Source organism: Heterodontus francisci, chromosome 19 (genome assembly GCF_036365525.1).
Source record: "Heterodontus francisci isolate sHetFra1 chromosome 19, sHetFra1.hap1, whole genome shotgun sequence".
NCBI classification, from domain to species: Eukaryota; Metazoa; Chordata; class Chondrichthyes; order Heterodontiformes; family Heterodontidae; genus Heterodontus; species Heterodontus francisci.
The window spans coordinates 54,520,874-54,536,443 of record NC_090389.1 but is presented as its reverse complement, the minus strand read 5'-3'; the positions used below and the strand labels follow the sequence as shown (position 1 = coordinate 54,536,443).

General features: G+C 38.8%; 1 protein-coding gene across 2 annotated transcripts in view; it reads left to right on the top strand.

Moving 5' to 3' along the window:
* LOC137380071 (monoacylglycerol lipase abhd6-A-like) overlaps window positions 1-8,780 on the top strand; it is an 86,166-nt gene extending 77,386 nt beyond the window's left edge. For both annotated transcript variants that reach the window (XM_068051651.1, XM_068051650.1), the window contains 2 exons: window positions 5,032-5,132; window positions 6,085-8,780. In XM_068051651.1, the coding sequence (XP_067907752.1) occupies window positions 5,032-5,132; window positions 6,085-6,267 (284 nt within the window). In that variant the 3' untranslated portion in view covers window positions 6,268-8,780. The remainder of the gene's footprint in view (window positions 1-5,031; window positions 5,133-6,084) is intronic.
* The last annotated feature ends 6,790 nt before the right edge of the window (window positions 8,781-15,570 follow it).

The window sequence follows — 15,570 nt, the reverse complement described above, 5'->3', positions numbered from 1 at the left end:
ACAGACCCCTAGACTCATTTCTCACTGGTCGTAACAGAAATTGGATGCTAGCTTCTGGATTGTTACCCACAGACAAACAAGTGAACTTGGTAGTGGGAAGTCAAATTGTTCCCAATCAAAAAGAGCAAGTTTTCAATGCAGGTTTTCTTGTGGTTGTGTGTGATTGAATATTAACGTGTCTGCAACCAAACTGTCTCCAAACCAGGGCAAAGTAACTTGGGATAAGTTAAAAGCACTGTCTATGGAGGAGTTGAGATAAATGGCTGAGCAGTGTGGGATCACTGTATATGGCAAGGCTAGGAAGTCTGAACTCCTAAGATTAATAGCCAACCATTTTTCCCTTGAATCTGAAGAAGCAGAAGCAGTGTTAGAAACAGAATCCGAATGGGTATTGTCAGCAAAGATACAATTGGAACAGAGGAAACTGGAATTTGAGGAAAGGGAGAGGTAGAAAGAGAGAGCCTTCCAGAAGGAATGGGAATAGAAAAAGAGGGCCTTCCAAAAGGAACGTGAAGAAAATGAAAGGCAGGAGAGAGAGAGAGAGCAAGGATATTCTGGAAGGAATGTGAAGAGAGTTAAAGCGGCTTGAGTTAGCTAGGTGGTGACAGAGTAACCCTAGTGAAAGCAGGTCAATGTAGAGGAGCAGAATTCAGGACTGGGTACAAGATTGCTAAAAATCGCTCAACTAATTCCAAATTTCAATGAGGAAGATGTGGAAGCGTTTTTCGTGTCCTTCGAGAAACTGGCAAGGCAGCTAAAATGGCCAGCTGAGACCTGGTCTCTTTTACTGCAAAGCAAACAAACCTGAAAAGCCCATGAGGTTTATTCCCTGTTGCCAGATGAGAGTTCATCAAATTATGAACTGACCAAAAATGCTATCATTGGGGCATATGAATTAGTACCTGAAGCCTATCACCAAAAGTTTAGAACCCTCAAAAAGCAAGCCAATCAAACTTATCTGGAGTTTGAAAGAAGTAAGCAGCTGGCTTTTGACCAGTGGCTGAGGGCTTTAAAAATCCAACTCAGCTATGAGACTCTCAGAGAAGTAATCCTGTTAGAGGAATTTAAGAACTCTCTCCTGTTCTCAATCAAGACCCATGTAGAGGAGCAGCAGGTTCAGGGTGCCCGGCAAGTGGCTGTTCTGGCTGATGAGTTTGCTTTAATTTATGTCAGTTTCCCAGGGGAGAACCTTTCCTAGTCACTCCACAAATCCAAAAAGGACAAAGGGTGGGAAGGTCATAGGAGCCCAAGCAGTCATGGAAGAGAAAGGAAAGCAGGAGACACAAGGGGCACTCCTCCAGCCTAAAAGGAAGGTGCTGTGAGCAAAAGTGAGACCCGGAGACCTGTGTGCTTCCATTGTAACAAGGTAGGGGCATTTAAAAGTTGGCTACTGGAAACTAAAGGGCAAACCGGTAGGGTTAATCAGGGCACACCCACTCAGTGAAGACGGGAACCTGATGGAAAGCACAGAACAAGCTGTGGCTTTAACTGCAGTGAGATTGCAACCCAGGAAGCTTACTATGGCCAGTGCAGGAAAAGTTAATCGGATTCCTTAAGGTTATCAGGGTTTTGTAGTTGAAGGGAAAGTAACCCCATATCCCTCGAGTGGGGTAAGCAAATCCATAATGATTCTCAGGGACACGGGCGACTAGATCCCTTTTACTGGGAAAAGGCCTGACCTTTTCCCCTAGAGAGTACAGTGAACACCAAAATTGTGGTGAATGGTATTGGAGGGCAGTGTATGTCTGTACCTGTACACTGGGTGCACCTGGAGTGCAACCTAGTTTCGGGACCAGTGACTGTAGGGATTGTCCCTAGTTTGCCTGTGGACAGGGTTGACCTGTTCCTAGGTAATGATCTGGCAGGGGTGAAGGTGGTAGCCCCCCCAGTAGTGAAAGAAAGACCGCAGGAGGTCAGAGAGACAGGGCAGTGGCAGGAGATGGTCCCCTGCAGAGCCCCTGAATGTGTAGTGGGTCAGGCCCTGATCAAACCAACTCCCCCAGAGGAGACTGCATTGACACAGCAGGCAAATGACCATGAGGTCTACCTCTCTGAGACCTCCTTTGGAAAGTTAGGAGACCCAGGTAATGAATTAAATAGATTTTCCCTAGCTGAGGCTCAGCAAGCTGACCCAGTATTGCGAGAGTTAGCACAGGCTGCCCAGTCTGAAAGTAAAGCAGAGGGAGTCCCTGATTGCTACTATTTAAAGAATGAGGTACTGATGAGGAAATGGAGTTCTCCTCACAGACCTGAGGGCAAGGAATGGACAGTAGTTCACCAGTTAGTGGTGCCACAGAGGTACCAGGGAGAAATATTAAGGGCCCACGAGACTACAGTGGCTGTACATGACAGTATATGAAAGATCAAAGCCCGCATAAAACAGCAGTTTGACTGGCCAAAACTCCACAAAGATGTGGTGGAGTACTGCAGGAGTTGCCACATGTGCCAGGTTGAGGGGAAACTCCAACCTACAGTGACTGGAAGGACATTTTCATAGAACTAGCAGTGTTGAAACAAAAGGGACCCAGTCTTTGCTTCCCCAATACACAGAAGAAATGGTCAGACCAGTTTTAGTCACATGACTAGCTGGCTGTTGAGGTTTGAACTTCCAACAAAGGATTTGAACTCAGACAAAGCCATGTGCTCACGGAGTAAAGATCTGGCCAGGAACTGAAGCAAGAAGACCTCTCTCCTGCCTGCTTCCATCTCCTTCCCACGGAACTGAAACTTGTGAAAACACGTGAAACTCGGAGAGAAAAGTTTCCTCCATGAACAAGGTTTTAAGAAGACTACTGGGCCCCAACGAAAAGTAAGACTACTTACCGAAGGACTACAGTGAGCTCGAAGCACCGTAACAAGATATTGCCTCAAACCCCTCTCTACAATATTTTCCTCTCCTCCTTTCTGTCCCTATCTGCATGTTTCTATTGTGTGTGCATGCTAGTGTGGGTGTGTCGTATATCCATAGCCATGAACTGTATTAGAGTTTAAATTTAGGTTTAATAAATTTCATCTTTCTTCTTTAAATCAAAGAAAGACTATTTGTGCTCATTTCTTTGACTTATAATTGAAAAGTTGTGAACAAGGATTCACAAAAAAGGGAAGCTCAAGACACAGTGTGTTTAAAATTAAACCCTGTTACGATAAGACCAGGTGAAGATAGTAACAGACCCCTAGACACATTTCGCACCTGGTCGTAACAACTGTCATTTAAGTTATCATTGCCTCTTTGCTCTTTTGGCCTTTTTATGGTTTTATCTATCTGCAGTCATGTTATAACAAATTATATATTTGAACCCCTAGGTGTTTTTGTTCAACAACACCCTGCAGCATCTTTTCATTGAGTATATACTTCCGTTCTTCACTTTTCCTCCCAAAGTGCATTACCTAATACTCCTCCATATTAATGACACCTGCCATCCGTCTGACCATTTTACTAACAAATCTAGGTCTTCCTGAATTTTTTTTAACCATTCACCACCTTGCTACTTGCCAAACTCTGCATTTATGTTATAAGCAAATTCAGATATTTTGCTTCTTATACCCAAGTCTATCCTATCAAGAACTAAAGTAGACCCTGGGGTAGATTATTTCTGAGGCTCTCCAATCTAGGCAGCATTCATTAACCCTAACCTTTTATACTCTAAACATCAACCAACTTTCTATCAGCTACATTGGTTTTCTGTGGCAGGGCAACTAACGGTGTCTGCCATTATTTAGACTTGACCATTTAGGTTTTTTCGTTTTTTGCATGGCAAGTTGCAAAAAGTGTGAGCTGGTACTGTTGCAGCGAGGGAAACTGGGCATCTGGAACCTGAGGGAACAGGTTCTGAGGGAACTCCTTAACCAATAAAATTGAAGGATTGAGAAATTGAGAAGTAAGTGTATGAGTGGGTGAATTAAATGTGAAATTGGGTACAAAAAGAGAAAGAGGGAAAGAAAGATTGGATTAACAGTAAGAGAAAAGAGACAAAGAAAATGTACAGGAAACCTTACATTTAAATTTTACATTTTAAACATTTTTTAAATTTCCAGCATCAATTAAAACCTAAAGGAATAAGACTCAACACTGGTATTAGTTAATTTTCAGTGCCAGTGAGGTTCTTTGGCAGCTATTAACACTGAACACATTGTTAAAAGAATCTTTGACAGATAATCCAGGCTTAATTATATATGCACAGTTCTTAATGGCTCTAAATCAGGTTCCTTTGAGTCACGCTAGACCAGCCCACCCTAACTTCCTGTGGCATGTTTAGTTTGTATCTGCTGTGCAAGTACAGCAATTTCATGCCATTCAATAGTGATCCAGACAGCAAGATGCCATTTTCGTGAAGCTAACAGTGGAGTGACGCATCGTAGACAGCAGCTTTTGCATTTCCGCTTTTAGTATCTGCCTCTCACATGAAGTTGCTGTAGCTTTTGTGCATAATTAACGGTGAGCCCCATTAGCCTCGCCATTATTTTGGCTAATTATGGTCCATTGCGACAGTGGCGCAGTGGTTAGCACCGCAGCCTCACAGCTCCAGCTGTTCAATTCTGGGTACTGCCTGTGTGGAGTTTGCAAGTTCTCCCTGTGTCTGCGTGGGTTTCTTCCGGGTGCTCCGGTTTCCTCCCACATGCCAAAGACTTGCAGGTTGATAGGTAAATTGGCCTTTATAAATTGCCCCTAGTATAGGTAGATGGTAGGGAAATATACGGACAGATGGGGATGTGGTAGGAGTATGGAATTAGTGTAGGATTAGTATAAATGGGTGGTTGATGGTCGGCACAGACTCGGTGGGCCGAAGGGCCTGTTTCAGTGCTGTATCTCTAAATAAAAAAAAAATTAAATTAAAAAAATATCATACACCTAAATTTTTGTAACCAGCCTCCTTATCAAATGAGGTGCAACTCACTTTTGAATGTTACCACCAAATAATATTTTTTATCTATGATAGAAAAAAGGCTTTATTATTACTTAGCTTAAAAATCTCTCAGTTAAGTTTTTAACTTTGTGACTTTTTCAATTCTGTCTCCTGTGACTATGGATAGTGTTTCTGGAAATAGTCGGAAAAAACTCAAGACACACTTTGCAGGAAAACATGAACCTAATCAGAGCTCCAACTCAAGTCATTTGGGGAAAGCAGGACCAGGTAAAATCTGTAATTATTTTAATGTTCTTTTGCAGTTATATTACTGGCCTAATAACATATTGACAGCTAAAGAAACTCTTGTTGAAACTCACTGTTCAGCTACTTGAATTTGTAACTTAAATTCGAATGCAGAAATTATTGGAACTATTTTCCTTAAAAGGAAAAGACTTGCATTTAGATAGAAGTTTCCACATCCTCGGGATGTTCCAAATGGAAATGTGGCAGCCAATTTGTGCATTGCAAGGTCTCAGAAAGAGTAACGAGATTGAAAGCCAGGCAATTTGTTTAGTGATGTTGGTTGAGGGATAAATGTTGGCCAAAATACTGGGAGAACTCTCCTACTCCTCTTCAAATAATGCCATGGTAACTTTTACCTCCACCTGAGAGGGAAGATGGGTACTTCCTCAGTTCTGCTGTGAAATTTCAGCCTAGATTACATGTTCAAGTCTTTGGAGTGGGGCTTGAACCCATAACTTTATGACTCCAGAGGTGAGAATGTTATACTGAACCAAGGCTGATATCACTTGATAATATTCGCTCAAACAAAATAATGATGAGGAACATTACCCAGAACCCAACCGTGCCATAATGGATAAATCAAAGTTTTTTCCTCCAGTCTTTCTCTCCTCCTCTCCTGAATAAAGTGAATCCCGCTGGGATCCAATTCCATAGGTACCAGCATTCCTCTGATACTGCAGCCAAGTGTTCATACAATTATTATGATCCTAGACAATGCAGATGGAGTAGGGACCCTGTGTAGCAGAATCGATTAAGTGTCAGTGGAGTCGCATAAATTTGAAAATTTTAAATTGAAGTTATATATTTCGGATTGGAATCCTTTTTGTGTAAGTATTTAAATAACAGATCTATTACTTTCCATTAATAATTTGGATTTAGATTAATTTAATGTAGTGATCTAAAGATTCCTGTTCTTTGTCCTTCTCGTGACTAGGTACTGGATGTTTCTGGAGCTGGCGTCCTTGCTGATAATATTCCTGGCTGTAGAGTGGATCTCTTGGAAAACTGTGGCCATTCTGTGGTGATGGAGCGGCCCCGCAAAAGTGCTAAAATCATCCTGGAGTTTTCAGCTTCTCTGCAAAACACAAGATCAGAAAGCAATAAGAAATTAGCCTAACATTTATAAATGAAAGCTGTATTGCTTTGGATTTCAAATAAAATATGATGCTGTAATAATTCCCCAGGAGACAATATGACTGAACTGAATGCTGATGCCCCAATTATATCTATTATGAGCATTAGTTAAAAATGTTTGCTGGTGCTTTAAAATTACATAACCAAGATTTTGAAAGTCACAGAACATTGCCAGCAAATAAAAGCATGCAGTACATAAAGAGTAACATAAATCACAGAAAAGCACTGTTCTTTACCAGATTTCCCACACCATGACAAATCTTCATTTTAGCAATTTTTGTTTTGACATTTAATGGCAAAACAATGCAATATGTTCCCATTTTTCAGTTCAAGGCCAGTTTATTAAAACAAATCATTGCCATAATTTATTAAATGTGTATTTTAATTTTAGGTGTTAAAATTATTAATTTGTTCTTTTTGTCTGCTCGGTCCTTACTTTTAAATCTGTATTGGTTTCAAAGCTTATATGGTTAGTAGTAACTCTTTCAGCAATGATGTTGCAGGGAGGGTATATTTGCTATCAATTCTGTTTCCTGGAGATTTTCTTGTAGTTTTGATAGAGAATTGCATTTGTGTGGCTATTTGGTAGTAACAATGTACTGTTGTAACATATTCCTCGATAAAACAATTGGTAAAAGTCACAATAATATCTTGTTCAAAATTGTGAACATAATTCTTCACAATATCATCTGCTTTAACAGAGATAACAGAAGGTGTGAAATAAATAAGAAATATTAACTTTGGAACATTTATTTGAAGTGAAACACATTGTTTCAATTTAATATCTTAAAAATAAATCAGTACCAGTTAATGAGACTTCATTAAGTGGATTAAACAACAGCAAAAAATTCACTCAAGATATATCTTCAAGAATAGAAGATTTGAATCAATTTTAATCTTACATATAAATCTTTAAAGTATATTACCAATAAGTAAGTTGCTGCTTTATCAAAGTGGATCTGCTTTAGTTCATTGTCAAGACTTTCCCCCCACCCTGTTATTCAGCTCAACTGAGATGACTGTAGATCAATGCACAAAAAGGCTATCGCTGTTTTCAGAAATGAATAAGATGCCCTGGTTATTATCTCTATATTCTATCAATGAATTATGAATTCTGTGAATTCTATTGCTATTGTAATGATTACATAATGAAATATTTGTAATGCATAAATATACAAATGATAGACAGTCTTCGGTTTTTTAAAATTGTGAAATAAGTTCACTTGTTCTAACAGTCAAGTGCTGGAATCCCATTGGGGTTGGGAAGGGAACACATGCATTTTAATTGTACTCTTCACTGTCATTTGAGTTTGTCTACAGTCATTTGGCAAGTTGCACTAACTCTTGGATTATGACTGTGGAGTGTTGCATCTCCAAAGAGAGGTTAAAGTAGCAGTACCCATCATGCTCCATTATGAGCATGCCTCTGGTCAGCACTTGATGACATGGATTATACTGAATCCTGGATGAAGCAGTAGGAATGACAGTGATGTGCGTCCAATGGGAGGAAGTGTAGTTTACTGTGGATACTGTTATTTATGTCTGAGACTGAAATACGTTTGTTGGTGGATATTTTAAGATCAAGGTTTTTCCATGAAATCTATCTTTTACTTAAAGTATTGTAAATATGTTAATTTTGGTATTGTTTTGCAGGATTGGATTTGGCAATATCTCTTCATCTCTCTGAGCAAGGGTTGAATACAAAACTGTCAGAAAAAATAGTTTCCTTTCTCTTTAGCTCTCGCTGTTAAAGGGTCTAACTGTAATGAGTTGAAGTAGGCTTAGTTCATTGATCAGTAATATGACTTTGCAACACAATGGGCAGGTTCACTTACAGTCCACGAGGATGTACAGTCACAGAAAAGAATGTATCCTAAGGGAATGATTTTCTGGAGCTAATGTACTTAGTTGGATGAATTGGGGGAGTTTTGTGTTTTCAAAGTTCTGCTTAACCTGGGTATGCGTAATACTACCTATAATGTGTTTGCAAGTTAATTTTCTTTGTTTTATTTATTGTTTATCTTTCTCAGTGCAAAATTTGATCCTTCACTTTTAAACATTTTTCTGCCTGAAAATATTAAAACGATGTAGCATAAATAAATGGTAATTGGCCATATAAGTGAAGAACTTAAGGTACTATTAAGTAGACTCTATTCTGTTTATTGTAGATTTGTAAGACAAAGGTACAACTGAAAAGAAATCCATTAGACTCATTCAAGAAAATCACCTTGCCTGCTGGAGTAATCTTATGGGGAAATAATTGATTCTTTTTCACAAGAGCAGATTTGATGAATGTGGTTTCTTTGAAAAACTTAGTCATTATTACAACCTAATAATTCAATACATGTTGCAGTTGCTAGCAAGTGTTTTAGTTCCCCTGACCAACATTTGTATTATCTAGATACATGAGTACAAAAGGTTGACTACATCCAATAAAGATTAATGTATAGTAAGAATCTTAAATATGCATGTTATGGGACAAAAATAAAAACTGATGGAACAAATATCTTGTGATCAATGTTGTTGCTCTCTATAATGGATTCATGACTTGCACACTTTTTTCATTCCATTGCAAGTATCCTTAGTCCCTGGTAATCCTGTTCCAAAAGGAAGAATGGGTCGATGTTGAATGATCACCTTGTCCAAGGCCTCTGGTGCCCTTTTATGGTAGGGATTAGTAAGAGAGATGTTAGACTTTTTACCCCCATTCATCATCAATAGAAATGAAATCTATATGTTGACTTCTCACAACAGGGCAGCTGACCAGTTCATCCAGCATAGTTGAATACTAGCTCAGCTGAAAATAGCTGTAAATTGTTAAAATACAATTACTGGGTGGGAATGCAAGACAACAACAGCTTCCCTTATTGTATACATCAGCAGAAATCTAAATTATTCCTGATCTTCAGAATTGGCTTTGGATTTCTATATATGATTTGTGAGCCAAGTTTAATTTTGGGCTCTAATACAAAAGCAAAATAACACAGAATCTGGACATCTGAGATAAAAACAATGCTGGAAGTGCTCAGCAAGTCAGGCAGCATCTGTGGAGAGAGAAACAGAGTTAACATTTCAGGTGATGAAGAAATGTCATCAAACTGAAACGTTGACTGCTTTTCTCTCCACAGATGCTGCCTGACCTGCTGAGTATTTCCAGCTTTTCCTGTTGTTATTTCATTTTGGGCCCTAATTGAAAGCCCACAATTGGATGAAATACAACACGTGTAAAAGCAGCTCTATCCCTTATTCAGGGTCACTTTAGCAGACAATGCCCCAAGTATGCACAAACATGTTGAATCGAGACAGTATTTTGTACAATGTTGGGATATTGATAACTGGCAAGTAGTTCCTATAATTGGATTCTGAAAGTTGAGTTGCATGCTATTACTTCTTAAAATATAAATTATGAAATACTTGCATAGATTTTAGAACACTCGAAAAGATACAAGCTTTATTTTTGTTTATTTTAAGATGTACATTTTAAAGTCATATGTTTCACATTTGGATGGACCAATCTATTTTTAGAGTGGTCACAAGGGCAAGCGAATGGCTTTTTGTGGCAAGGGATGTCCAGTGTGGTGACATCATCATAATTTATGCACATTCCCACCAGTGCAACTGTGCTGGGAATAACTTTATTAATTTGTACAATTCCAGAAAGCACACAGGAACCCAAGCTCTGTACCAAGGCATGCAAGCCTTTATACAGAGCCACTGTATGAGGCCTATAATTAAGACAAACATTCTCATGGATTCTCAGAAATCTAAGACGTAGATCTTTAGACAGAACTAATAAATAGATCACCAGATATTACTACCTAAATAAAAAAAGGATTGAATTTCTGCTAAAGTTCTCCTGATCGTCCACCATAACTTCAGTGCAAGACCCGTGGAAACCCAGAAGAAACAGCCGTACAAGGTATTTCTTTGGGTTTCCACAGATCTTCCACTGAGGTTATGGCAGACAATTGGGAAAATCCCACAGAAATTAATGGCATCTCTTACCACTACTATGTAAACCCAAGTAAACTTTACAAGCATACTGTAATACAGCTTCTTAATCTTGCTGAATATATTCCTAAACTGACTTCAGTTTGTTAGTTTTAAAGCTGTCGATTTGTTGATATGAATTACCTAATCAATCAGGATCGACTGCAATCAATATATTGGGTATGTTGAGTTTAATCAGAGTTTAAGACGAAATATAGCACACTACTTATACAGCAAAGACATATGACTGTGACAAGTAACGGTCCAGGCCGGGCAGGAAAGCAGGCATACACAGACAGCTCTCTTTATTCTTCTTTTTCTTTTCTTCTCAGGGTTAGAAATTGGGCAAGAACACTCGATGTGTGTGTGTGTGCTTATATATACACACACTAGGCATATTGCTAATTTCTAATAAGTTTTAATGCACAAAAAAAATTACTGCTTGGATGTGCAACCTCTTAAAACTGATACTGAAAAGGTGTTTAATAATTTGTCATAGAAAATTACACAACAAAGCACAGAAGAATCAAATATTAATAACCATCTTCTGAGAGACATATAATTCACTTTATATGATATTCTCATTTCTGCAATTTAGAAGTACTAACTTTTTCACGTAAAACAATTACTTCAAATTTCTACCAATATGAAAACCTTCCAGTGAGGTGGCCTTTGTGCTATATTACCTGAGTGTAAATTCACTACTTGGTATGATCACACAAGGACCGTCTGAGCAATGATTAATGCTATCAAGGTGCCAAGAATTTTCTGGCATTACCTTGATCTCTGCATATTTTAAAGGGAACCAATCTTATACAGCCTGTAATCTTCAAATGCAGGTATCCAGTATGAGAATAAGATGGTACAAGTTCTGAATGAAATCAGCTTCAAGTCACTCTGAGCACAAATAGAAGGGGGATCTACATTTTAAAGGTGGATCAATGCATTTGTATTCCCTTTTGGTGTATACAAAATAAATAATTATTGAAACACCTATGGTATTGTGCTTTTACCAAAATTAAAGCTGACCTTTCCCACATCTTAAGACTTTACAATGTTTCAATATCTATATTCTCAGTTGTAATAGTTGTAATGTTCTGATAGACAAATTGCTATTTTCCTGCCTATCAATTATGTTTGTTTCTATGTTTGTATGAACCCCTTGATTTTGATATGTTAATAGCCATGGGAGTTTTGAATTTATCTTTTTGTGCCCTCTACTGAGTGAATGATATGAATTGGGACATTTTTCTAAAATCCTTGGTTGAACCCTGCTCAACTTAGTTTTGTATTCTTCACATTGTAATAAAAGTGAAGGCACATAATTTATCAGTCAATAAAATTATCTAGAATTGAGTCTGACATTAAAAAAAAATTATTCCCAGAATATAATCACTGACAATAATGCAACTTGTTTTTTCAAGCTAAAAGTCAATAGCGCTGGTCTGGATTTTGCAGTCAGTGGCGTAGTGACAGCTGTCGCCACTGACTCCAAAGAAAGCTGCCCACAAAGATCTAGCAATCTCTGTGTTGTGGATTTCACCTTTCCAACATTAATTTAATTCTGGTGGCAGCTATAGGGAACTCTGGCATCCAGCAACAGTGAAGCCATCAAGCAGGCTAAGCAGCCAATTACATTGAAAAATTCTCACAGCAAATCAAGAAATGAAAAGCACTGATTATCCTTTCACTTTTTTAATCATTTTACAGAGAGCAAAATAAAGATTGGGACACACATAGAATTAAGGTACAAGTTGAAATATAAATTTTAAAAATATTTAATTTTTCAAAATTTATGGAATTTTAATTATAATGGAGAAAATTGACATTTCACAAACATAAAATTAGTTTTTCAGGGCCAGAGGGGTTGTTCAGCAATAATTGTGATGTAAATTTATTTAATTCATTAAAAATCCAGTTAAACCTCATTCAACAAAGCATAACGTTTTACAGTGATACTAATAGCGTGAAAAGTGGAAGTTCACGTCAATTCAAGTGATTTCCATCTTTGAGGACTTAAACAGTGCACCCAACGGAGTAGTGTGGAATCACTGACCAACTTCTGGAGTTCATCATTTAACTGCACTTGTGCAAACTTCAGAAGTTGTTCTGTTTCACGGGGTAATGGCAGCAAAGGTTGACAGTTTTCCCATCATTACAACCACAAAATCCAGGCAACTGTGTTTCTGAATAATAAGTAAATACAATTCTTATCCTTTTCTCATCTTGCTTTTTGTCTCTTTATTGTGGGTAGCTGAACTTGGTTTGCTTTACGATACTTTTTGTTTTAAGGACCACCAACAGAAGGCACGCTAGCCAATCAGGGAACAGGAGATGAGTTTGCTTTTTCTTTCCCTGCCTTTACAGTATTTATTTTCTCCTTTTCTGAGCTTTCCACACCACATAAACTCCCAAGTAGAGACAGTAGGCAGACAGTTTGTTCCAAACCTTCAACAATGGCACTATTGATTCAATCATTAGAGGACATACCAGAGTAACCCAATTTCAGGTGCCCCAATGTTCCCTCCATCTCAATGGGAAGTACCTTGTTCGCCTTTACTCAGTACTTCCCCCAACATTGAGAGATCTTGGTATGTAGAGAATCACAGGTGTGAAGTGGCATTCCACCATTTTGTGTAACCTGACATTGGAGCTAATATTGGACCATTGCTCCCATATTTTTAAAGTTTAATTTGTTATTGTATTGGGTCTTTGAAGGACCACTGTGCGTTCTGTCTCAACAAAGGATCATGCTTAACATCCTAGCAGATCCGATTTGCTCTGAAAGTTGGTAAATGAGGCAGGTCTCTGGGGGATAGTCTATTTTGATTTACAGTTCTGCAGCCAAAATATTTCTAAAATTGAGTATAATATGCTTTTTGCTAGTTTACCAATTCTCTTACAGCACTGCTACAGGTTCATTAATGTCCTTCAGGGAATGGAACCAATCCAGTCTACCCTACATGTGACTCCAGTCCCACACGACATGGTTGACTTAATGCCCTCACGGTAACTAGATATGGGCAATAAATACTGGCAAAAATAATTTAAGTAATTAAGTAGCACATCTTAATTGTAAAGGCAAAGGAGATGACAGATAAGTTCAGTAGGAAACAATTCTTCAAGCTTTTTTTTTCAGTAACCTCTTCTTGCCTGGCCCAGAATGGAAATACATTATACTGATGCTATTGATATTTCTTAAATATTCTTGGTGAGTTTCTCTAACTGAGTACATGTTAAACAGTAGGCATTACCAAGAACAATGTACTTTGCTATTTATATTTCAGAAATGGAAGGAAGGATTTTAACAAATGTCAGAAAATGCCACGAGCACTATCATGGGACCTTGTCATTTTTAGTTGAAATTGGTCAGACCCTATGCCAGCATCACAATGCTTTAATGTCAAAATTCCTATGCTTGGCTTCAAATCAGTTCATGAGCCATTTGTCTTACCTTATCTAAATGACTCTAAACACACCTTCTGCTCCTCGAACAACTTCTCTTCCCTTGTATTCTCCGTTCCAACATTAGTAGTTGCTTGTTCAACCACCTGGAAATCCCGACCCAATTCTGCATATTCATCCTGTCTATTCCACATAATGCCTCTGTCAACTTCCAGTGTCCCAGCACACTCCTCCCTTGCCAGTTTTCTATCATTAAGGTAGCAATTTGTTATACTTATGGTATTTTTTATTTTTTTTATTTAGAGATACAGCACTGAAACAGGCCCTTCGGCCCACCGAGTCTGTGCCGACCATCAACCCCAGTTATATTAACCCTACACTAATCCCATATTCCTACCGCATCCCCACGTGTCCCTATATTCCCTTACCACCTACCTATACTAGGGGCAATTTATAATAGCCAATTTACCTATGGTGGGAGGAAACCGGAGTACCCGGCGAAAACCACGCAGACACAGGGAGAACTTGCAAACTCCACACAGGCAGTGCCCAGAATTGAACCCGGGTCGCTGGAGCTGTGAGGCTGCGGTGCTAACCACTGTGCCATTGTGCCGCCCTTTATTCTATAGCACTTTAAAAAAACTACAATTTTTCCAGCAGTAAGCTAGGAAACTGCAGTGTTTCAGTATCATGCTGCTTGTTGGGGGGCAGGAGAGTGGGGATGGGGAGGCAGAGTGAAAAAGATGAGGGAGATAGGGATGTGGGATTGCAATTAGGCTGGTGTGGGGAAGGAGAGGGGAATAAAGATTTATAATTGAGCTGGAAGGAATTGGCGGTGAGGGGAGAGTGGGGAGAACATGGAGGTGTGAGTGGGAAGTGACATCATAATGACTTGGCAGATGCAGCTTTAGGGGTAGTGAAAAGTGAAAGGGTCGGGGACACGATGATAGTGAGGGATTATTGGGGGATGGAAACAGTTATGAAGCCACACAGAGTCCTGGAGATAACAAACAGAGAATTGCATGGTCTAGTCAATATTATCATGAAAAATGAGGCCAGAAGTATCAACAATCTAAATCTACTGAAACATTCGTAGTGATTAGTTTATAAGATATTTTAAGCAGATATTTCATAACACTCAGCAAACATTTATTCCAGTCAGAAGGAAGGACTCGAAGAGAACGATGAACTACCCGTGGATAACAAAGGAAGTTAAGGAGAGTATCAAATCAAAAGCAAAGGCGTACAATGCGGCGAAAACGAGTGGTAGGCCAGAGGATTGGGAAGTTTTTAGAAATCAGCAGCGAATGACTAAAAAACTGATAAAGAGGGAGAAAATTGATTATGAGAGTAAATTGGCAAGAAATATAAAAACAAACAGTAAGAGCTTCAATGGGTATATTAAAAGGGAGAGAGTAGCTAAAGTAAGTGTAGGGCCCTTAGAGGATGAGAATGGGGAATTAATAACAGGGAACAGGGAAATGGCAGATAATTTAAACCAATATTTTGCATCAGTCTTCATGGTGGAGGACACTATAAACATCCCAACAATAATAGATGAGCAAGGTGTAAATGGGAGGGAGGAAATTGTAACAATCTCTATCACGAGGGAGAAGGTGCTGGACAAACTGACGAGACTAAAGGCAGACAAGTCACCAGGACCTGATGGCCTGCACCCAAAGGTTTTAAAAGAAGTGGCTGCAGAGATAGTGGAGGCATTGGTCATAATATACCAAAAAACACTGGATTCCGGTACGGTATCAGCGGATTGGAAAACCGCTAATGTGACATTCCTATTCAAGAAAGGAGGGAGGCAGAAAGCAGGAAACTATAGACCAGTTAGCTTAACATCAGTTATTGGGAAAATGCTCGAGTCGATTATTAAGGAAGA